The following is a 25,805-nucleotide window of genomic DNA, read 5'->3' on the forward strand; positions in this document are numbered from 1 at the left end:
GACGATTTTCATTCGTCACCCAATGCAATTTTTCTTGTAGTGTAGGTACTTAATCGGAAAATGGGAGGATGCACTACAGCCTTTGAATCAAAAGAATCTAAGCCGTTCCAACAAACTTGTCCCCACACCCTTCTGTTTTATAATAGAGATACTCATGAACACTTCGTCATCTATTCTAACAAATGAGATGTTACAAGTTAATCGAACTGATAATACATAATAATCTCGGCTCTAGACGAAACTGCGGGGTTACCATATCACTGAAAATCGTGGTTTTTTTGCCACTGCCAATGTGAATCTCACTATGCGTTTATTGAAACATGGATCAGTTTGCCTTGTTTTGACGTGCAGGGTTTGTTGGAACAAAGGGCTCAAAGAATAAGAGTGATTGGATTGCCACCAATGAGTTGCTTGCCTATAGTTATTACCATGTTAATTCGGATAATGCAATTCTAAACCCTGGGTATGTCGATTTTTTCTTCTTAGTTGCCAGGCAATACAATCTAATGCTCCAAACAAAGCTCAGCGCCATGCAATTCAACGTATGAGTTGATTATGGGGTTAGAACTGCCTATACTGATGTATGTTAGCCTCTTTCTGACATGATCATCCAGAGTCTCAAGTACGGTAAGTGGACTCCCATTCCTCTGCTCGAAAATGTTAAGATACGTGAAATTGTTCAATAAATCGTTTCATGGATCCAGCTTCATGTAATGTACCAGCTCTCTTGATGTGGGCCAGTATCTTGGGTCCTTAGTTGTCCAAGCCCAAACAATTAATACTCCAATAGTAAACTGAAGGATCTGGCACAACGTATTCAAACTTCAAATCTGATAAGTTAGAGCCCAACTATTCAATTTGGATGTGTCAGCACTACATTGCAATTATTATAATAATTTTTTTTTTCCGATCCAAAAACTTAAGTTTTGACTATGGATATATGCTACGCTTTTTACTTCAAAAAGCACAACTAATTTTAGGGGCACCCAGCATGACTCCAGAATTTTAGTTCAGTGGAGAAGGGTTACAAAAAATAAGAAATACTTTTGTGACAACATTAAAATTGTGACACAAATATCAACACTAAAAGAATGCCTTCTGGTTTGTGAACCCTATTAGTGACAATATGTAAGTGACAATCTATTCGTTTAAATGTCCACAATTTCCTGATACCAAGAAGATTTACAACCATTAGCTAACAATATATTTTTTTGTCATACTTTTAGATTTCGATGAGGTGCGCAGTGGATGTTGTGGGGCTGGCTTACTGGAAACGGTATTTTTATACAATCAGGACTCATATGCTTGCTCTAATGCATTGAAGTATGTTTTTTGGAACTCGATACACCCGTCGAAGAAGACATACAAGCTCCTCTTTGAGGCCGCTAAGTCTGACATTGATTTTCTTATTGCTGACTAACATTTCCAACTTTTAATGTATATATGGCTGATAATGGCTGCGATTCAGGAATTAAATTAGCTATAATTATTCTTGTTAATTAAGTGTACCACGAAGAAACATTTCTGACCAAACAATATCATTTCTAGACATCCATATTGACCATATGACTGCAAAGAAACATAGAGTTCCAACAACCTTTTTTCCACATTCTTATACCTTTGAGACGGCCACCAGCCCAATAACCCATTCGAAAGTATTTCACAAAAAATTGTAATATAAAACATCTGTGTATGTGTACGGGCACACACAATCGGTCTCATATTCGTGTTCGTGACCCCGTCATGTCTGTGTTCATGCTACATAGCTCATGACTAAAAGCAAATAATGAACCAATTGAACCAAGACACTCGATCAAACTTCATTGAAGGATATTTCATCAACCTCGAATCCAGCTCACTCAAGAAAGATAAAGACCGGATTTGATGTCTTGTTGCATACTATACCACAATATACCACAACATCCACTGTCAATTTAGGTATGCAAATTCCTAATTTTCATCTACAGTAATCTTATCGCACTACAGATAGGATAAAACTACACTAATTGAGGTCGTTTTTTTGGTCTCGTTCGGTTTGAATTTTGATCGAAGCTTTTGAGGGTAATGAGTGGAGATAAATAGATATTGAAAATTTATTGGAGACTATACCCAAAGAAAAATGCCTTGTTCAATTGTGGGTTTGAAAAATTTTTGCATTTGGTTTTTGGGTAATGAGCGAGGAGAGAAAATATGGTAATAATTGAAAATATGAGTAATTAGTAGATAGAGATAGAAATGAGATTAATGATTGGATATATGAATAATGAGTGCAAAAAAAATGAAAGTAATAATTGAAAATATAAATAATGAGTGGATTTGGGTTTGAAATTTTTTTTCCAAATCTATAACCGAACAATAAGGTTTAAATTTTTTTCCAAATATAGGTAATGAGTGAATCGACATCGTACAATAATCCATTAGGGCATCTGCATCTTTCTCTATACTCTCTCTTCTAAACTAAAGTAACGAGCCATCTCCAAGAAAATCCCCCAAAACCCTGCGTTATCAAGCTTGTGGAAGTCGCCGAAGAAGTAGAAGAGCTACAATTCCTCGTTGAAATACACGAGGAACTATTCATCCGTTTGCCAATAAAATACTGTAATGTATGCAAACTCTCAACAGTTCAACTCAGAGAGAGAGAGAGAGAGAGAGGTTTGAAGTGATCCACGGCGGTTCAGTTTGACCTTCTTCTTAGATCTGGTACTGGGGGAGTTGGAGCCCAACGATCGAGGGGTATTTGATCCTTCTGGGCTTGATTGGTCTGATTACTTTGATGAGAAGAACGCCTTTGATTCTGGCTTTGAACACCTGCCTTCGATGAGAAGAACCAGGGCTGGGTTTTGTTTGCTGAATTTTTTGGGTTTTGGGTTGAGAAGAAGAGAGAGTAAAGTTAGAGAGAGAGGGGGGAGAATTGTTTGCTGGTTTGGTTGGTGAAAATAGATTTGTCCACTTTCCTTCCCGCTTGACCAGAAAAAAAAAAAAAAAAAAAAGGTTTTCACTCTTTTTTTTATTGTGTTTTCTTTTTAGAATAAAAAAATAATATTTTAATGGGATAGTTTTTATATGGAGAGTCTTGCAGTAGACATTTTAAAACTGAATAGCTAAAATAATAAAGTGATTTTTTAAGATGTAATTGATCCAAAATATAAAGAGTCTGATGCGTATGCACTTACAAGCATTAAAATACGGTTTCAACTACAATTGACTGTGGTGCAATTGAACCGATCGAGACCCAGAATTGTACTTAGCTATAGTACAATCGACTGTGGATCATTGATCTCACCTGCTGTACTGCTGTATGCATTAAATTCGGCCCCAACTGGCTCAACGAACTTGTTAATTGCCCGACCCAGAAATAAGGGCTTTAATGGAAGCTGTATGAACGGCTGACTAATGGTAGCTTCGTTTTTTCGACAGTCAAGTCTCTGAACTAATTTCATTTTTGATCCGGTCAAATGCAAGTAATCCATACTAGAATTATGAAATTTACGAAGAATTTATTATCTTATAGACTTGATCTCAAAAATCAAACTATAATCAATTGTGTGATAACCAAGCCACCAACCAACTAGACTAACTTCACATGTTAATGAATACTAGAAACTATAAATGCATGTCACTTTCACTACTGGATGAGTTGGCCTGCTTCACCGAGTAGTTTTCAGAAATATATAATCCTCACTTTTTCAATCAATACACGTCCCTCCGGGTGGTACCCTAGAGATTAGAATGTTAAACTTTATCCCACACCTCACCTAAGCCACTGGGGTCGTTCGGCTAAATAAGTCAAGTGGCTTATTTTTTTGCATTTGTTAGTTTTTCGTCAATTTTTTTGGGGATTATTGTTTCGTCATGATGAAAGGAATCTTAAAAGTAAAAAATTACGATCGAAACCTAATTTTTTTGAATAAAGACAAAAATAAGCCAATAAGCCAATTTTTTTGTCTTTATTTAAAAAAATTTGAATTTCGATCGTAATTTTTTACTTTTTAGATTCTTCTTGTCATGAAGAAGTAATAATCCCCAAAAAATTAACAAAAAACTAACAAATACGAAAAAAAAATTGAATAAGAACAAAAAAATAAGCCAAGTGACTTATTTAGCCGAACGACCTATTAATTTTCGTTAATATCATCTAGAGAGACTACTTCACATATTGATGACTATTTTTAAGTTGACTCCCTCCAAGAAATCTCTTAAAACCTATGCTCCTTTACTAAAATCCAGTATCCACTGGATTTTCACTCTAGCAAATCAATTTCTCTTTGTGACTTACCCAAAAAACGTTATAAATTGTTCGTTACGTATAGTTTGTTGCTATTAAGGCTGATTTTCGTAAAGGTCGTTGACCCACAATTGATAACCTATATATTAGGTGAGATGTCAAGTTCTAATGTCCGGTTGGCCGACTGGCTGTACTATGTAAATGTGTCAAATGGGTCAGGCTGGCACAAGCACGAGCACAACACGTTCAGCGTTAGCACAGCACGGCACAAAACACATTAGGCACGAAAATAAATGGGCTGGGCTGGCACGGTGCAGTCTATTCGACACCTCTAGTACAAAGTGGCTTGGTTGGAAGTTCGGTGTAGAATTTGTTCTCATGTGGATATAACTATGGGGGGGATCAATGGCACATCAAATGAATCTTCTACGTCTGTGCGAGCTTCATAAACGAAAATGAACCCAACGAGGGAACGTACTTATAAATAAAGAATCAATGCTTCAGTTTCGCATACCACAACCAGGGTTCGAGAAGTAGGGAGTAGAACTTGTTCAGTTTTTTCATCTCTACTCTATTCACTTGACGTGAATATGAGTTCCAAAATCAAATCTGTGCTTTTTATTATTGGTTTGTTGTTTATTTTTCCCAATTTGATATCTCGAAATCAAGCTCGAGAGGTTTCCAACCACTCGATCGCAGCCTTTTATGTGTTTGGAGACTCTTATGTGGACCCTGGAAACAACAACTACATTGGTTCTATTGCCAGGAGCAACTTTGCACCTTATGGAATTGATTTTGTGAACCAGAAAGCCACTGGCAGGTTCAGTGATGGGAAGGTCATTGCTGATTTTCTTGGTAAGACAGAATCTTTTTTTTACATTAATTGTCTTAATTTTGAAGTAAAACATTATGTGTACTCATCGGAAAGTTCAAAACCATGAAAGTTCACAAGAAAGCTTACTTTAAAAAAGGCGATAAGATTCAACCATGAAGATTAAGAAAAATATTTATTTCGAGTTGTAGATTTTGTTTCTAATTTCCCTGATAGTGGAGCTCTTTTTCAATTGCCCCAGTGGTGGGTCTTTTTTTTTGAAAAAAAATAAAGAAAAGCTTACAAGGAGGTGAAAAAGAACTACTCTATTTGTTTCACTTTTTTTTTATTGCTTCTTTCGAGACGAATTGAAAGCATAAATATATTTTTTCTAAAAGATAAAATAAGTTGGTAAACAAAATTAACCAGTATGTCACATTGGAATGAAGGTGAGGTAGAAATAAATAATAATAATATGTTTTGCTTCTTTTCTTCTTCAACTAGTCCAGGATTGACATGTATGATTAATGAATAACTTGTAATTAGCATTATGTGTATTTTTTTAATTTTTAGTTAACTTTAGGACACAGTGCTAATTTCACATTTTTGTATTTGCCCCGACGAGAAGAACACAATAAGCAAAAAAGAATTCCAAAATTCTGTCTCTTTTAGATTATTTTTCTCCTTAATTAACAATTTATTTTAGGATTTTGTTATAGTCTTTATTTTTTAGATCCCTGTCGTTGACATGACCATTCAAGTTGAAAATTTGATGATACAAAGATAATAATAAATCAGTTGTCACTATTCATTCCAAACAACTTGTCCACTACTGTTTTTATTGGAGCTTATTTTACCAAATTATGGTTCCCCATACGGTGTGAGAAATATTAAATATGTCAAGCATTTTCTATTCTTTCGAGACTGATGTACAATTGGTATTTGATAAGTTTGATTACAAGCTTAATTAATAATTAGAGGCCGGGCACACGCGATACGTGTGCAAGTCGGATTTTCACAACATTTGTAAAAATTTGATCAAACAATGAGTAGGAAGCATTTTTACGAAAACGTTGTAAAAATCCGACTTGCACACGCATCGTGTGTGCCCGGCCTCTAGTTACATTAAATGGGAGAACAATTGCAGTCAGCGATGGTGATGAACCAGTGATGGTTCAAAAACTTTTGGAAAATGTGAGAAATTTCAAAAACTTTTGGATTTACCCTAATTTGAATTCCTGAAATGATTACATTAAATGGGAGGACATTTGCACCATGAGAATTCTTCATATTTTTTTTTCCCCTTTACGCATAGCTTTACCAACATTTCATTCTAAACCATATCAGTTAGTACCCTTCCCCATAAGAAATATACACCACACAATAGTATAAGAAAGCGAAGGGAAAAGATGGAGAAATAAGAGTATTTCAAAGTCTAGGGGTGTGCAAAAAAACCGAGACCCGACGAACCCGACCCGACCCGACCCAAAGGGTTTCGGGTGGGGCCGAACATGTGGTTCGGTCGGGTACGGGTACAATTTTTTAAAAAAATCAGTTTTCGGTTCAGGGCTCGGGGTGCTGTTTTTTCTAACCCGACCCGACCAAAAAACAAAGGAATTCATATACTTTACTTCGGTTTTGGTCGGGCCCGACCAACCCGACCCGACCATAACCCGACCTGACCCGACCAAAAAAATCGGTTACACGGACGGATATCCCCCCTCCTTCGGTTCGGGTTCGGGTTCCAAAAAAGTGATACCCGACTGGTCGGGTCGGGGTCGGGGCCGAACCCGACCCGTCCGACCCGTGCCCACCCTTATTTCAAACACACCACACAGTTGTCAGATTGTCCTCACTTTTGTAGCCTTGATCTTGATGAGTGTGCAGTCCAAACAAATTGAAGCCAAAAGCAAAAAACGCCTGTCACTCTCTCTCTCTCTCCCAATCTTTGCTTGTGAAAAAGGTTCTTTATTTGGGGTCTTACTGTTTTACCCCTACAATTTTTACCCACATAAATTACAAGTTTGAGGGTATTTTTGGAAATGAAAACACATGAAAGGGAGATCACCAAATATATTAGAATATATTATACTTTGAAAAACATATCAGGGTAATCATGTCGATACACTTTTTTTTTTGTAAATGCTTTTGTTTCATCAAGCAGGATATTTGTTAACTAAGATAATCCGAAAAAATTCTTCTGCATTTTGAACGCTGTATATCACAAAAATTTTGTTTTTGGAATTTTCATTTAATAATTAAACTGTAAACATGATTGTACTATTTTCAGAATTCTTGTAATTGTATCTTTTCATAAATTTTCCACCTAATTATCAAGGGAGTCCGAAACTTTGAACCCTCCTAGTACAGGGCCAATACTGTATTAACTTGGGTATGGATTGTGTTGTTTTGTTGCAGCTTCCTACTTGGGTTTTGAGAATTATGTGCCATATTTGGACCCAGATTTTACCATCCAAGCCAAGCCAGCAGTTGGTTTTGCCTCCGCTGGCACTGGATTTGACAAACGGACTGCAGCAGCACTTGTATCTCTCTCTCTCTCTCTCTCTCTCTCTCTCTCTCTCTCAGCATTAAAGTTTGGAATCGTCCATTTACCATTACTGTGACACTTGACACTTGACTCCCTACCAGATGCATGCATTCCCAATTGCCTGAGGCCCGTTTTGACTTAATAATCATGTGGAGTAGTATTGTTTTTTTGTGTTTATTTAAAAAAAAATTGCATTTATTTGTTTCGATCGGATCAATTTGTTTTATTCGGTAATGATTCGTATAACGAGAGGAAATCCAAAAATTAGAATAATAGTATGATCATATAAATCGGAAAAAAGATTGATGAAAGACAAAAAGTTCCCACAGATTTTGTGCATAGCGATTGTGCAAAGATCACGGTGTGGGACCCATTTCAAGTCCCACATAAACAATTCGAGTCGTTTATTAATTTTAAAATATTTTTTTGAGGGCTCTCACAAAAAATCAGTTCAATTGCATACTTAAAGTGCTCAATCCAATTATCTAACTTTTCATTTAGATTTCAAGATTCTGAAAAATAAAATGATTGGATCGAGCACCTATGGGTTCTTTTTTTCGGTCCTACTAATAAGTGCCCCTGCGCATCTACTTAGGAGCAATTAATGATGTAATTTGAAGTTAATGATGTTTAGGGGCCCTCTTTAATTGTAATTAATAATGTTTTATCTAGTTCAACGAATTTCTATGCATTAAAATTTTGCATAATTGGAAGCACTTTCCTTGATTCTGTTAATGGCATTAATTGCATCATCTTGACTGCCAACATTACCCTTTAGAATAGCTTTTGTTTTAGAAGGTAGGAGTATGATATAGGAAAAATTGGTTTGGAAAGATGCTCTATTTAAGTCGACTTAAATTCAGGTGGCATTCCGCTAAGAGATTTTTTTATTTTTTGGGGCTTTTTTTGTTGTTGTTTTTATTCAAAAAAAATTTGCGTTTGTTAGTTTTGCGACAAACTTTTGTTGATTATTGATTTATCTTGATGCGAGAAATCAAAAAAGCAAAAATTGTATAACTTTTACCCAAAAAATCGGCTTTATCTTGTATATTTCAAAAAATATTTGGGTAAAAGTCATTACTTTTCCGGTTTGTTTTTACTATAACATGTTTTTTTTTTTTTTTTGCTTGGCAAAGGGAAAATTTTATTGACTCGAAATGGGTCTTATGTTACAGGTATTGCAAATATCTTTTAAATAATAACAATTTTATGAGGCCATAAATATCACATACACATAAGATGAATAAAATAGGATTTGGAAAATGTGAACGGTGAATTGGATGAACAATATCTTCTCTTCTTTTTCTCTCCCAACTTAGACGAAGGGTGAGCTTTTATTTACAAAAAAAAAAAAAAAAAGAAGTCAAGTTTTACGTTACTGCAATATGCTATGGTATTGACTTTTTTATTTGAAATCAAAATGTGAAGCATTCATTATCATGGAAAAAACCTTCAAGCAAGGGTATAGTTGGTACGTAAAATTATTTCTACAGTGACAATTAATTAAAGTTGGTGGAGCTAATAAGTCATTGCATGGGAACAAGAAACTAGCATTAACCATTAACAATAAATTGCACTTGATCAAGTGCCCCAGCGGCATTCCTTAGCATTTGCCTTTTTTTCTTTCGATCCGCCACCTATAGGTATGTATTGGATTGAGTTTATTTATTGTAAGGGCTTTCAAAAAAATATTCTACATTTTCACTTTCTACAAATAATTAAAAAATTACACAAAAATGCACCAAAGCCATTACTACTCATCTCCCTTCTCTATTGATTTTCCCAATTAACAGAAACAAAAAGGACTTTCAAACTTTCCCTCCCAATAATATTTCTGAATTCAATAATTAAATTCTAAATCATAAGTACCATTAACTATAACACATTTTTTTGTTTGTGTTCAAGTGCATTGCACGGGTACCGCACTAGCTTGTTCGCAACAGATGTACTGGGAGATGGCTATGGCCAAACAAACCAGCTTAAGCATTAAATGCATGTAAGCAAGTAATTAACACTGTTAATTAAATTGTGCCTTTTTCTTTTTTCTTTTTTTTGTTGTTGTGAGGAAAGAGGATTACATTTGCTATCATATCCCTTCATAAGTAAAACCTTTGCAGGACTATGCAACTTTGGTCCGCAAGGGACCGAAATGCCTTTCTATGGGATCGCAGTGTATCTATATTTATCGAAGCTTTCACTTTCGTGCTTATCTTAATTGCTAGTTCAGTTTATGCATGGCAAAAAGGGGCATCGGAGTGGTGTTAGCTAAACTTACATAAGTGGACCAAATTACATCCAATCGAAAAAAACCTTTTAAGTAGGCTCTTTTTCTTCTTTCTTCCAGTACCACACCTAATTCAATGTGGCAGAGAAAACTGTTTTCCGAGACGTTACCAAAATATAAAAACTGGGTACTTTTTTTGTTATTTGTATTTTTATCATTTGGTTCTCTGCACTTTAGAATGTAATACCAATGTCAACGCAATTGGAATACTTCAAAGAATACAAAGCAAAACTTGCAAGCACCATTGGACAAGAGGAAGCGGATAATCAGACCACGAATGCCGTTTTCATTGTGAATTGCGCAGTGAACGATTTCGCCATCACTTACTATGGACCTGGAAATGTCGTAGGCCTTCCGGATGGGACAACTATTGAGCAATATGAAGAGTTTGTGTTACAACAATTGCAAGAATTCGTACAGGTTTGGCCCCTGCTTTTTTGTACTACCTAAGAATTTACCTGACCTTTTTTTTTGGGTAGGAAAGGAACATGCATTACTAAATATTGGTGCAGATGATATATTTAGCTGTTGTGGTCTGCCAAACAAAGTGCGAAACAAATCAAAGAAGTTTTTGGGATGAAGCTCTAGACATTAATTTGTCACGTTTAGGGAGTTTCAACTAGTATTAATTGGGATTTAAATTTGGGTAAAGTTTTTTTTTTTTTTGGGTTTATTTTGCTTTTGTTTATTGAGGCTCCAGAAAAGTTAATTTTATTTACCGAAAAACAAATGAATCAATGTCCCATAACATGTTCAAAATAATCAATACAGTATATATATGTTTGCATGGTTGCAGGGTTTAGTTGACCTTGGGGCTCGAAGAATTGCAGTCTCTGGTGTACCGTTGTTTGGATGCTGGCCGAATGTCATTACACTCTACTCATCAGACCCCGCGACTGCACTAGTAACACGTACTTGTAATGAAACTCTAAATTCTGTTGGAAGTGATTATAATGCAAAGGTTCAAGAGGCTTTGAAGACCATGCAAAGCAGCTTAGCTAATCAGGGCCTCAAACTCGCCTACTTCGATACATATACGCCAATGCTTAACATTTTGCAAAATCCGGCCAACTATGGTATGTATGTCAATTGTCATTGGCCAAAAATTATTCAGGAGCTAGATTCATTATTCTGACACATAGTTTAAGGGCAGGTTCACTGTCCTTGAACAAATATTTTGAGGAATGTATACACGTTAAGTATGTTACACACACATATATCCGTCGGACACACAATATCATCGTCTGCTATCCTTGTTAAATTAGTGTATACGAAGGAAGACGAAGCATGAAGATAAAAGTACAGAACGTAGAAATAAACTTTTAAACTTTTGTTATGTTTGGAAGCAAGTTTTAACCACCATTTTTTTTTTCATCAGCAAGTTTTAACCACTTCAATCTCCTATTTTAAGAAACGTCTTTTCAGGCAAGCTTCAGAACCCAAGGGACAGCATGAGTGTTGGCCCCATCTGGGCCGTCCATGCTCGACAATGGATGGCTCAGATTTCAGCTCAACTGGACAGCCTGTGCATGGGTGTTAGCCCCATCCGGGCAGTTCATGTTCAGCAATGGACAACTCAGATTTTATTTCAGCTGAACAGATCTCAACTGTCCCGAGGTAAAATCTGAACCGTCCATTGCCAAATATGGATGGCCCGAATGGGATCAACACACATCCTTTCTTTTCTTTTGCTAAAAAAAAGGCTATATAGTAGTATGTCCATGTCTTTGTATTTTTTGGACTTTATGATCACTTATCGCATCACCAACTATGCTTCACATCTCTATTTAATTTGGGTCTCCAAATATGGAGACTCCTCTCAAAAAAAGAGATGAGTACCCATTTTAATAAAAGAAAATAACCTATTATGCATAGATCTGATGTATATTAAGAATTGAGAATTTGGAGGGATATTTGAGTTTTGAAGATATAAATGGAGATGTGGGTTTGAAATGTGTGAATACTGATATTCTCTATACGCATTTTCTGTATAATTTTATTTATTTTTTTAGTCTCCAAAATAGAGGTGTGAGCTCGGGATGCTTTTTACGTTCTTACTTGTTTGTTTGTTTGTAGGTTTTGATGTGATCAACAAGGGGTGTTGTGGGACTGGTCTGCTGGAGCAGTCAGTTCTGTGCAACCCACTTTCAGCAGTTTGTTCTGATAGGTCAAAGTACGAATTCTTTGACTCGGTGCATCTAACTGAAGCTGCAAGTTCAGTTATAGCTGGTGCCAATATTGATGCCATCAATTCTATAACTAATTAAAGCAGCAGCAAGTTCAGTTTCCGCTGCCATCAATAAAGGACCAGCAACTTGGTGGTGTCCAAAATCAACTTGGGCTAGTTCAGTTGTCCAGAACTCTTGCATCTCACCAGGAGGTCGGGAGTTTGAATTTCTCTACCTGCGTGTGAGTATTTTTTCCTTAGAGAGCTTTTTCCTATAATGGGCTTATTTTTTATATTATTGAGTTGTTATGCTTTGTTGTCTCGTAGACTCACACAGTTGTTGTAGCGTCTCGAATTTGTACTATTAATTCATATATGATGTAAAATTATCTTCTATCGATTGACAAAACAAAAAAATTGATGGTGTCCAAGGACTTTGTGTGTCGTAAGGCTTATTTGGCCAATTTGTATACCAGAATCTGTACCTTTCATGTGCTTTTTTACTTGTTGGGCTTCCTAGCACATTCCTTTAATCAATTTGTTTACAGAAATCCTATTGGTACCGACGGTACCCATAGGGAAAATGCACCGACGGCCACCGGACGGCCGTCTCCGGTCACCGGACGGCCGATCCGAGCCGTCCAAAAATTTTAAAAAATAAAACCGAGTGGCCTTACGCGAGAATCAATGGCATCCGAGGTGTGTAGGGTACTTGATCCGAGTACCCCTTTTTCGTGTATATACACGTATATACAAATATACACGAAAAATGGGTGCTCGGATCAAGTACCCTACACACCTCGGATGCCATTGATTCTCGCGCAAGGCCACTCGGTTTTATTTTTTAAAATTTTTGGACGGCTCGGATCGGCCGTCCGGTGACCGGAGACGACCGTCCGGTGGCCGTCGGTGCATTTTCCCTATGGGTACCGTCGGTACCCATAGCAGTACTCGTTTGTTTAACCTAATAGCATGAACTTTTTTTTTTCTTCGAGTAAGCTGACCTGAAAATTCCAAACAATTGAACGAAAAAAAACTAAATGGTACCCTATGAAGCACAACAAAAATTACTTCCCAAAAATATTCCTTTTTAATGGGATTGGGTCATTGTGTGGGTAAAAAGACCCGAGTGGAGACCTGATGACTTTGGGCATTTAGAAAAAGACCCGAATAATGCTGTACTGACTCGAATGATCAATCTCTTGTGATGACACATGGTTATAAAGGTGAAAATTACACAACATCCTGTCTATGTAATGACTTGAAGCATGAACTAACATACTTAATTTTAGGGTACGAATTACTAGTAGCAGTTTTCAAAGCTCTTCACAATATATATATCTAGAAGATCATCCAACTTAGACTTTAAAGCACAAAGACAACGGATTTACAAAAAAAGTTAGATTTTTATAAACAAAACCTAAAGGAAAGAGAACAATGTGTACTGAGGACCTGTTTTGCTTCCCTAAACCAGACCGTAGCATGTCGGAAGGGATCCAGACTCTCTATAGTTTGCTTGAAGCAGAAAATAACAATGTGTGTGTGTGTGTTCAACAGGGTACACACTCTGTTACTTTTATGAATTACCATTTTCTTGTCAACATCACCAAATAACTTAACTTGTCCAAGGTGGTTGGGAATTCCAGACTATACAGAAACTCGGTTTTTCCAAACCACATCTAACACCCAGATGACAATCCAAGGGTTCTTTTTTTTTTTTTAACTAATTACCTTTAGAGGATCGAAAGATGGGGAACTCACTCACTCTGTTCTATATAATCAGCAAGTTAATTTCCTTTGTTTTCCAATCAATCCCACCGATATGAATTCCTCCCTCAAACATTGGTTAAATCTTTTTCATTTTCAATATCTTTCTCTTATATTGTTTCGTTGTGTTTTGTTCATCGCCGTCCAAAGCCCAAGCTCAAGTCCAAGAACTAGCGAGGCAAAGGCTTTGAACAATTCAGTTCAAGCCAATTTTGTGTTTGGGGACTCGACAGCCGACCCTGGAAACAACAACTATGTAACGACTATATTCAAGGGCAATTTCCTGCCCTACGGGAGAGATTTTCCAAATCAAGTCCCAACCGGAAGGTTTTCGCAATTGACACCTAGCGAATGACTTCATTGGTGATTTTGATCCCAGTTTTTTCTAGCTTTTATTTCTCGTGTTTAAGAAAGTGATCTTGAACGGGATAGTTTGTTTTACGAGAACAGAATTTGTTCAAGTAGAGCTTGGTTTGAATTATGTTTTACAAAACTTGGCCTATGTCATCAATTTCGAGTTTCAACATATGTTAATGAAATTAAATTCTGTTTTTTTTTTTTTTTACCCCAGAATGTAATCTCGCTGCCAAAGCAATTGGAATACTTCAAAGAGTATCAAAAGTGAGTGGAGCTGGTGATAGGGAGAAAAAGAACAAAAAATCTGGTAAAAAATGCTCTGTACATTGTGAGTGCTGGTACAAATGACTTTGTTGTCAATTATTTTACCGTACCAATCCGGAGGAAAAGATACAGTCTCCCAGATTACATGGAGTTCTTGTTGCAGCAAGTCCAGCAATTCATGCAGGTTTGATTACTTGAAACATTATTTCGTTAAAGAACGACATAATTTATGTAATTTCTGATACATGAAATGAAAGGATATGTAACAATGATGATGCTTTTTGTGGTCTTCACTGTGCGTTTATTGGAATATGGATCAGTTTACCTTGTCTTGGGCTTGTAGGATAATTTGTCGGAACAAAGGGCTCAAAGAACCTAAGTTGTTGGATTGCCACCAATGGGTTGCTGACCTATAGTTATTACCGTTAATTCGGATAACGCATTTCTAAACCGTGGGTGTGTTGATTTTTTCTCCTTAGTTGCCGGGCAACACAATCTAATGCTCCAAACAAAGCTCAACACCATGCAATACAGCGCATCACCAGATTCCGGGGTTAGAATTGTCTACATTGATGTATATGAGCCTCTTTCTGACATGATCATTCAAAGCCTCAAGTACGGTAAGTGGACTCCCCTTCTTCTGCTCGAAAATGTTTTCCTTACATGAAACTGTTTCATGTACCATACCAGCTCCCATTTCCTTTTTTGGAGCTTCATGGACACTGTTTCATGTACTGTATATGCTCCCTCATCTGTTTGCTGTTGAGTGACACTGGACGTTTGATGTAGGCCAGTAGCTTGGGTCCTTAGTTGCCCAAGCCCAAAGCATTTAACACTCCAATAGTAAATCGAAGGATCTGGCACAACGTATTCAGACTTCAAATCTGATAAGTTATAGCCCAACTATTCAATTAAGATTTGTCATTCTAAATTTTTTCTGATAACCGGATGTCCAAGTCATTTTGCGCCCACTTCAATTAATTTCAGAACCCTAAAAGTAAGGACTGGACATAATCCCCCAATGATTTCATTGTTTGGAATGCTTGGCCTCCGTGGAAATGGAACATGTTACCTCATGAAGGTGTATTTATTGCTTTCTCATAGCCACTTAGTCAAACCCCTTGGGATTTGTCATTCTATTGCAATTATTATATTTAAATTTTCCTTTGTGGATCAAAAAACTTTAGGGGGCGCCCAGCGCGGCTCCTGAATTTTAATTTAGCAATGACAAAAAATATTAGAAGAATTTTGTACTAAACTCTACAAAAAATATATATTTCTTTTGGTTACAAATTTGATGGGCTAGTTTATTTTATTTATATTATCTTCTTAGTCATATACTTAAGTAAATTGTCATTTAGTTTAGCTACGTACGTAATAACGACATCACTACAAGAAAGTTGAAGTATAGGGACAATTTTTCTTGTTACAACATAAAAGTTGTCACGAAAAGATTGCCTTCAGTACTGCCATGAAGAAGGATTGTGACAGCATTAAAATTGTGACACAAATATCAACACTAAATGCATGCCTTTTGTCTTGTAAACACTACAAGTGACAATATGTAAGTGACAATCTATTTGTTCCAATGTCTCGCAATTTCCTGATGCCAAGATTTACAACCATTAGCTAACAACATTTTTTTTTTTGGCCTACTTTAAGATTTCGATGGAGTTAGCAGTGGATGTTGTGGGACAGGCTTATTGGAAATGTCATTTTTATGCAACCAAGATTCCTATGTTGCTCTGATGCATCGAGGTACATGTTTTGGGACTCGATACACCCGTCAGAGAAGACATACAAGCTCCTCTTTGAGGCCACTAATTCTGACATTGATTTTCTTATTACTGACTAATATTTCCCAACTTTTAATGTATGGCTGATAATGGCTAAGATTCAGGAATTAAATTAGCTATAGTTATTTTGCTTGTTATAATTATCATGTGCCGTGTTTTCCAACGAAACTATGTTAATTAAGTGTACCACGAAGAAACATTTCTGACCAAACAATTAATTTCATATCTAGACAGCCATGAACGGCGCCGTTTTGGTTTAGAAATGGAGAAGACTGTTGTGGACCATTAGATCTCTTATTGGTGTGTTGTCAAGTCCACAGCAAAAGCCTCACAAAATCCTCAGAGGAGAATTCTCACGGAAGATCCGAATCCGTAGTTTTCAGTTACATCCATTCAATGTAATGAATTGTTTAACCCAAACATAGATATATGGGTTCGGAATGGAGAACACTAAATCGATCTAGGGTATGGTTGCGACGTACAGCTGTGGACATATATATTTTAAATTTTAGCTTTAGATTCTGCTGTAAATTTTATATTCCAATTTTAGTAGAAGATGAGAAATATGTTTGTTGCAACTGCAGGATTATGAGGATTTCATTTATTTTTTGAGAATTGGTATTGCAGAAATCCCTAAAGCTACCAAAACCTAGCTTTGGGATTTTGTGAATTTCATTACTTTTTTGGCTTTTCAGGATCTACGAATCCAACAATGTGTCGTGTAGAATTTTTGAGAAACACTCCAAATGAATTTTGAAAAGTTAGAATCTCAAAATTTGCAAATAAATTTTTTCAAAAACAAGCACCTAGCTCGCTCAGTTAAATTTTATTCACAGAAACTACAACTGTTGCACTATACCGTAGAATTAATAGAGAAAGAAAGCGATGAAGTATCTATATTAATAGCACACGCAAATGTCACAACACATACCCATGTATGTGTGGCCCCAAATACACAAATATGACTTTTATCGAAATAGTTTTGAAAATATTCTAGATAAAACTCAAAAAGTCGAAAAAAATCGGCTTTGGACTTTTTTTTTGGATATTTCTAAAAATATTTGGGTAAAAGTCATATTTTTTTTTTACTTTTTCGATTTCTCTCTTCGACGCATATCAATAATTCACGAAAGTTAAGCACAAAAATAAACAAATGCGAAAAAAATTGAATAAGAACAAAAACAAGAAGAAGTCCCAAAAATCATGGCGGAACTTATAAGGTGCAGTTTATAAAAGGAAAAAATTTGATACGAATGAATTACGAATTCCTGTACGTGATGTAACATGTGGATCCAAATGTCAAGCTACGGATGATTGCAATTAATATGCTAAAATATTTTACGTAGTAAATAAAAGGAAGGTGAGAAATCAAGCTTCTCGAGTTCCATAGGGAGCAGGTTTGGGGTTCAAGGCTATGGATGTTCTCTAAACCCCTCGTTGACTAACGTACTAACACTCTGCTAACTTCCGCTAATGTATAACGTATGACTTTGAAGTCTGAACCTCTCGTTGACTAATATACTAATACCTGCTGATGAATAACGTATGACAAAAAATAAAAATAAATAAATGGAAGGACAAAGCATTTAGTTCATCGTTTAGCTATAGGTGGAGCAACGGTTATGAGCATTTACTTCGTTTCGGTGGAGAGTTCTGGCAATAAATTAAATAAAGATAAGATAAGAAAACACAATAAATTCATCATTTTGGGGCGCCCCCCCCCCCCCCTACCTGTACAATTTCAAATATTCGCACACATTATGCTAATTTTTAATGACATTAATTTTGGAGGAAGTACAATGCAATTGTCCCTAGCAAGTTCCTTGGGTCAAAAACATTCTTCAAAGCGTATACATGTTTGGCAAAGGAGGAGTGCTAGGTACCCCGAAAGAATACACAGAAATAACCTCGAATTTGAAAATCAATGTTCCAGATTCACTTAAAGTCAATTTGAACTGTCGATTTTCAAATTTGGGGTCATTTCTTCGAAAGAATTTGGGGTCATTTCTTCGTATTCTTTCGGGATATATAGAATTTTCCTTGGCAAAAATCCCTGAAACTCCAAGTCATCATCAATTTTTATTGCATGTAGTAAACAGTTGCTACGCATGCATGCACACGCAATCTCGTCGCTTTTCTTGGACGACCCAGCAAGTAGCAATATATATCTCGGGATACCTTTTGCTATGAATGTAGAAATATGTGTATTTCATACCACTGCTAATTAAACACAAATAATTTGTTCACCTCTGCATATATAGATCCACTCACTATAGATTAAAATCCAGGAGGCTATGGGCTAATTGGTAATGAAGGAAAGAGGGATTCAGGAATCGACAAACCACAAGAGAAATACCAAAGTTTATGCAAACACGCACAAAGCAACACATTAACATGTCTCCTACAGAGGAATTCATGAAATCATGCACTTACAAAACCAACTAAAACCATGGGCAATATAATACGGAATTCCTTAGCCTCATTTGGGCCCGCCCACGTGGCTTAGACGAGGCAGGATCTTCTGTGCCGAAAACGAAAACCCCTCGACACAGAGGCATTGGGGTTTTTGGGACAGATGAGATCGGACCCACGGCTTAGACTAACCATAACACTACTAGCCTATTACATAATTAATGTCGCCAACACTCAAAAGCATAATTAGATAGTTAATTGTTGGAGTAGCCATGCACAATAGTCTCCACAGCTTCACCAGCAATAATTTCGTACATTCTCTGAGTTGGATGAGCAGCATCCCAAAACACGTACTTTGATGGGTCTGGACATGTGCTCATTCCCCTGCATGTTTCGCTGTATTCATACATCCCTGTTCCACAGCACCCCTTCGACGTCTCCTTAAAACCTGCCAAGCGCGAAGCATGTATAAGTTTACACTAGTCTAGACTAGAATATAGTAGCTAGTACTCTACCTCTCCAGTTTCCACTAGTCTATATTCTGAAACTTTTGGATCTATCTCCGGCCGTATTTCCAATTGTTCATTTCATAAAGCCAGTCGAGAAGATAGTGTCCACAATAACGTTGGTCGTATATCTGTCACTAATATAAAAAATCACGTTCATGTTCTAATTAATGGATAGTATATTGCAATCAGTGCGTTTGTATCTATCTCTCTGTTTTTTTCATTATATTAAATGTGCTCTAAAATCATAGGTCGGCATCCGAACAATATATTTTCAGAATGGTTAAAAAAATCTCCACTAGTTACAAAATAAACGATTCAGATCATTAAAAGTTTTGATTCAAGATGGATCGATTACGAATGATGTGTGTATACTGACCGTATTTCTGAGGGGCGTTAATTGCGCTCATCATGATAGAGTAGATATCGATGTAGACAATTTGCATTCCTAGGGACGCCTTCAGGGTTGCCAAATTCTGCTGTAGCTTGGCATTGAAAGAGCGTGCCACTCCGTTGTATTCATCGTCGCATTTGCGTTGGAGATTCTTTAGGGTCCTAACAAATGGCGCGCAACCAATTGGGCTTAGCCCTACCACTGCCATTCTCCTTGCTCCCAAACCATGCATTCCCTGCACCTCCCAAAACAAAAATAATGATCATACTGCTATATATCCAGGTGAAACCATCATTAAGTTTTCAATTCAAAAGAAAATAATCAGAATAAAAAAAACTCATCTAAAAAGGATTTTTGAATTTGAATTCTCCAGAACTGTTTTCAGAATTAACTTCCATAAAATGCATACCAGAATTGGCTCCAAAAAAGAATTGGCTTCTCAGTATAATGATTGATCCTTAGTCATCTCAGGAGTGGGTTTTATTTTAGGTGCTTTTTTGCCATGGTTGGGTCTAAAATTGAAAACATTAAAATTGTAATCGTGCCCCGAGCAGTTTATAATATACGCTCTGCATTTTGACCTTACTAACCAATATCTAATACTCCTTTTTTGCTGTGTCCTAGTAAGAGTAGGGGTGTGAACAGTTCGATTTGGTCCAATTTAAGTATTTTTCAAATTACAGAAATTTCGCTCTGGACATTTCGATCACATACCAAAACCAAACCAAATATTAATGACAGTTTGGTTTGTTTTGATTTGATTTAATTTGACCAGTTTACTCCAGTTTTCCGGTTTAGCAGAGAGAGAGAGAGAGAGAACCTGAACAGCATGGAGCATGCGAGCAGCTAAGAAATTCACGTATTGTTCGGGGGTGAACTCTTGGGGACGTTCAAGTTCTCTGTAATAGTTCTGGAGGAAGTCATTCGAGCCCATGCTTAGAACATATATGGCATTACTGGTGATTTCTTCAGCTTTTATCTCTCCCACTAAATGTCCCAGGTGAATCTTGTAATGCCTGAAATACTGCAGTTGGTGTGAAACAGACAACGAATTCTGATTTCACCACGTCAAAAAAAGCAAGAAAACCAAAGGATCATTAGATACTTCTGATCAGTCCGACAAACAAATTAAGAATCAACAACCACACACACACACAAAAAGATATATATTGGTCGTCTTCCTCTTATAGGTATAACGTCAAATTATTCCGTGCTCCAGGAGCAGAGCCACTTGGAGCTCGGGAAATTCCACCACACATTCTTGAGTGGTCCACATACAATGCGTGATGCTGGGATGATCCTGATCAAATATATACTACGTGATGGTGCTCGATCGGGACTTCTGAATAATTAGTACTCCAAGTCATGTGGATAACTATAAACTTACCGATAAATTGGCGGTCAATTCATCGTAACCCGAACCAGCCGATGCAAAGCTAACACCATGTAATAGATCTGCGCTTGTTAGAGTCGGATCCAGAAATGCTGGTATTACACTTGTATAACCAAGTGCCTCCGCTGTAAGAATATTTAGTAAGTAACAGAAGTCATGAAATACTCCGTAGTAATCCAAAATTAACATAAACCTCACACTTTCTAATGGGAATGACAAAACCCACTACACATAAAGGAAGGGGCATTTGTATCCCATGAAAAAGAATTGATTACACTCCCCGTGAAAGTACGTAGAGCAAAACAAAAGAGTACGGCTAAGTTCCGCTAAGATTTTTGGAGCTTCTTTTGTTATCCTTATTCAAATTTTTTTCACGTATTTTAGTTTTGTGCCTAATTTTTGTGCATTATCGATTCCTCTCGTCAATACGAATTGAAAAAGTAAAAATTATGAATTTTACCCAAATAGCTTCGGAAATATGCAAGATAAAGCTCAAAAAGCCAACTTTTGGAATTTTTCTTGGATATTTTTGAAAATATTTGAGTAAAATTCATAATTTTTCACTTTCCGATTTCTCTCTTCAAGATGAATTAATTATTTAAAAAAATTAAACGACAAATTATCAAATGCAAAAAAAAAAAATATTAAATAAAGATAAACCAAGAAAAAGCTCCAAAATTTTTAACGGAACTTAGGTGGTGTTCCAACTAAAACAAAAGGAAGGTTTTGGAAAAGAATGTAATTTCAAGGTCAAAAATTATGTGTTAACGCAAATAATTTTCCTATCAATATGAATCTTGTTTGATAGATCTCATTGAAATCTTTTAAAAGGTGAAAAAAAATTGAAAAATTATTTTTCATTTTCGTTATATTTGAGTTTAAAATTACTTTTTTTTTCCAAAAACCTTCCTTTTTTTTTAGCTGGAACACCCCCTTAGCCTAAATGCTCTCCTAACATGTGCCTTCAGGGCCCATGGTAACAAAACCCTTCCAAAAAGTACTATGTTGTGCTTTCATGTTCCGTTCCCAAAAGGGAAATAAGTACTTAACTTTTAAGAAGGTAATTTCAAGTTCAAAAATTATGTGCTTACACAAATAATTTTTCTATCAATATAAATCTTGTTTAATAGATCTCATTGAGATCTTTAATACGGTGCAAAAAAAAATTAAAAAATTATTTTTCATTTATATTATTTTTTAATTTAAAAATGTGAAATAAATACTTATTTTTTAAGAAGGTATTCTGTAACGGGGCATCAATCGTAGAGTAATCATCACTACACCAGAAAAACTTATTCAAGCGTCTTGGGCACTATTACGTGATGTCCAAATATATTTCTACATCACACATTTTTATAGAGCCCTCAATACTAACTGTATGGACTCCACTAGAATGTATGGTGAAAATGGTGTTCGACACTACATGATGGTGCCTTAAGAACGCTGAAAGAAGAATTACTCAACATCCTCAGCCAACTGGCTGGAAAAATTAAATATGCAGATCAACTGGATAACCTTTTTAGCACTCTCATTAACACTTCTTTAATTACATGAAACATCTTTGTTAAGTTGTACTCCCTCCGTCCCGATTTGTTTGTCCACTTTTTGATTTTTAAGTGTCCCAAAATGTTTGTTCATTTGATTTCTAATTGGATCGATTTTCCCTTTTTGCCATTTCTTTAGTGGAATAAAGTAACTTTTTTGAAAATGTTGAGGGTAAATATGGAAAGTACAATTTTTTTAGGTGTAATCATTGTGTTCACTAAAAAGATGAATTTTCGAGATTGAATAAACAAATTGGGATTGAGGGATTACTTTATAATCTAGGGTGGTTGGTTTCATAACTTTCTGATTTCCTATGCATGCTTATATATAGGAATAAGGGAAAATGACGGCCCAGGACGTGTTTTGATAATTAATACCCGCCAAGGACATGCTGAGAACATTTGAGTACATTTGTTAATGCTGAAAATGTCTTTGGAGGGTATTAATTATCAAACACGTCCTTGGCCGTCATTTTCCCTAGGAATAAATACCTCACATTTTTGTTTCTAATTTTGGCTAACTACTAGGTTTGGGCTGCTGCCTCAACTAGTACTCCCCAAGTACACTGCAACTACAATATTCCATCTCACAGATAAGAGCAAATTTCCGGATCTAAGCCTTCCATAAAAGGAAAGTGATGAATCATACATTTGAACCGTGGCGATTCACAGGTTGATGTTAAGACCCATGTTAGTCTTGATAGCTAGTCTCCAGCAAATTTAGATAATGCAATTATCCCGTTAGGCTAAATAAGTCAATTGGCTTATTTTTTTATCCTTATTCAATTTTTTTTTGTATTTGTTAGCTTTCGTCAATTTTTTTGAAATTATTACATCGTCATGACGAGAAGAATCTAAAAAGTAAAAAATTATAATCAAAATCCAATTTTTTTGAATAAAGACGAAAAAATTGACTTATTGGCTTATTTTTGTCTTTATTCAAAAAAATTAGGTTTCGATCATAGGTTTTTACTTTTTAGATTCCTCTTGTCATGACGATGCAATAATCTCCAAAAAATTGACGAAAAACTAACAAATACGAAAAAAATTTGAACAAGGACAAAAAAATAAGCCAGTTGGCTTATTTAGCCGAACGGGTCCCAGTCATGTTTAGACCAGTTTCCACACATTTCGAGTAATTTTAGAGACAATTTATCTCATTATAAGCAAGCAAAGCCCACTTAAAGCCTAACTAGAGTCATGATTAAAAAAAAAAAGCCGAACTAGAGTCTAGTATGAACTGATCTCAAAAGATTTGGTAGTGCACACTCAGTAGGTTTCAGACCCGAAACCTAAGAATGTCGCATATTCTTAAATTTGAATGATTCCGCGCAAATTTTGATCACCAGGCTAACCTTCGCAGTTGTGCTTGTGAACTGTTCTTATGCTACATGTTATACCATTAGATACTTGTAAATCAATTTTCTCTATCAACTGGAACAAATATAAAGCTAAACAATATTATAGGGAACAATACATGCATACCAATGAAGTCAGTGGCAAGCCTTCCATTACTGAGCCTCCCTGTAGGGTGGCCATCAAACAAGTCTTTCCCGTAAGGAGGGAAGTTCCCCTTGGGGGCAAGGTGGAGATGGTTGTTGTTTCCAGGGTCAACACTCGAATCTCCAAACACCAAAACACACGTCACGTTGTTTTTGGCCGCCAGTGCCCTTATGGGATGGTAGTCCATGAAACCCTCTACGAACAACGTTGGCATCACTGTTGCCATTGCCAAAATTGCTACCACCATTATCACACGCATGCTCGTCATGGGTAGATGGATGGATACTGCATGCAGAGAGACAAAACCCCAAAAAAAGGCTAATGAGGAAAGTTGGTGTTTACTATTGGGGAGGCAGACATCCATATATGGTCAAATGCCCATAAATAGGTCACCAGGGTTATTCATTGAGTTAGGTTGATGTCGATCTGTCAGCATTTAATATCATACCATAGAAAATTGATAGAAAACGTCCAATATGGATCGAGTAGTTCACTAGTGGTGTTGCAGTGATTTTGAAAATTTGTTAGTTTTACTCACAAGTACTACTGATCAGTGTCCACGTATTGCTCGATCCAATGACAAATTAATGACGAATTAATCGTTAGCGGTGTTGGGATTTGTCCCACATCGGTTAATTATCTCCTCCAAAACTAGTATATGAGCTTGAGCGGCCTCTCCACTCTTTGCCAATTGGTTTGGAGTTGGATGCTTTAACATGGTATCAGAGCTAGGCTTTCGGAGGCTTTTCCCCTTTGTTTGTGCCATAGTTGCACTTTGGTTCATTGTGATCTGTGTGTTTCGGATCCTTTATTGACCTCTCCACGTGCGAATCGGGGGTCGCACGTGCGGGGGAGTGTTGGGATTTGTCCCACATCGGTTAATTATCTCCTCCAAAACTAGTATATGAGCTTGAGCGGCCTCTCCACTCTTTGCCAATTGGTTTGGAGTTGGATGCTTTAACAAGCGGGTTACCAAGTTACCATTGGTTGATCCAGAAATTCAACACACATGACATGGACACTCACTAGCGAGTGGCTCTAACCTTTTAATAGGGTGGTCACTTGAACACCCACCCTCAAGAATGAGCATTATATATACTATGATTTATTAACACACATGGACACTCACTGGCGGCTCTACCCTTTGAATAGGGTGGTCACTTGAACACCCTCAAGAATAATCATTATATATAGACGATTTATTAACACACGTGAACACTCAGGGGGTGTTTTCGATAGTGAAAATTTTATAGATTTTTATTTGTGGTTGACAAGTTGTTAGGTGTTTCCGGTAGTGAATAAGTTGTGAAATGTCAAGTTGTTTCCGATAGTGAATAAATTGTTGATGAGTTTGTGAGTAGAGTTACTGTAGCAAAAAATGTTTTTGTTGACAACTTTTTTGTTAGTGGATACGAGATGGTAAAATGTTGAGACTTTTTTTGTAAGTGAAAACGAAATGGTAAAATCTGTTAATGCTTTGTTTGGATGGCATTTTGAAAAAAAAAATTCAACTCAAAAAACTCTCATTATTCTTATTTTCAATTATTACTCTCATTTCTTCCTCATCTCTTCAATCATTATTTTTCATTTCTCTCTCTATCTCTCTCCCCTCATTACCCTTATTTCCAATTATTACCTTAATTTTTCTCTTCACTTATTACCCAAAAATTAAACTAAAATTTTTTCATAACACCAATATATTGCTCCACTCCCGTTATTTTTAGACTTACAAGAGTACTGATAGATTTTATAATTTACGTACTAATTTGGAACTTATTGAGAGTCATCCCAAACTCGATCTCTGGAAGTACATCTCCAGAACTTCTGGAATATT

General features: G+C 36.3%; 2 protein-coding genes and 1 pseudogene across 2 annotated transcripts; 2 read left to right on the plus strand and 1 right to left on the minus strand.

The window, feature by feature from the left end:
* Positions 1–4,550: 4,550 nt before the first annotated feature.
* On the plus strand, positions 4,551–12,536 carry LOC131313280 (GDSL esterase/lipase At5g45960-like). Its single transcript, XM_058341508.1, has 5 exons — positions 4,551–5,080; positions 7,455–7,579; positions 10,046–10,288; positions 10,665–10,944; positions 11,945–12,536. The coding sequence occupies exons 1-5, from the start codon at positions 4,816–4,818 to the stop codon at positions 12,133–12,135; spliced, it is 1,104 nt and encodes a 367-aa protein (XP_058197491.1). The 5' UTR covers positions 4,551–4,815; the 3' UTR covers positions 12,136–12,536.
* A 936-nt stretch (positions 12,537–13,472) lies between these two features.
* LOC131314066 (GDSL esterase/lipase At5g45960-like) lies at positions 13,473–16,479 on the plus strand (annotated as a pseudogene).
* A 2,086-nt stretch (positions 16,480–18,565) lies between these two features.
* Positions 18,566–24,327, minus strand: LOC131313284 (GDSL esterase/lipase At5g45950). Its single transcript, XM_058341516.1, has 5 exons — positions 23,954–24,327; positions 20,919–21,049; positions 20,352–20,585; positions 19,517–19,766; positions 18,566–19,079 (listed from the first exon to the last, which is right to left on the minus strand). The coding sequence occupies exons 1-5, from the start codon at positions 24,237–24,239 to the stop codon at positions 18,886–18,888; spliced, it is 1,095 nt and encodes a 364-aa protein (XP_058197499.1). The 5' UTR covers positions 24,240–24,327; the 3' UTR covers positions 18,566–18,885.
* Positions 24,328–25,805: the final 1,478 nt, after the last annotated feature.

This window comes from Rhododendron vialii, chromosome 13a, assembly GCF_030253575.1.
Source record: "Rhododendron vialii isolate Sample 1 chromosome 13a, ASM3025357v1".
NCBI classification, from domain to species: Eukaryota; Viridiplantae; Streptophyta; class Magnoliopsida; order Ericales; family Ericaceae; genus Rhododendron; species Rhododendron vialii.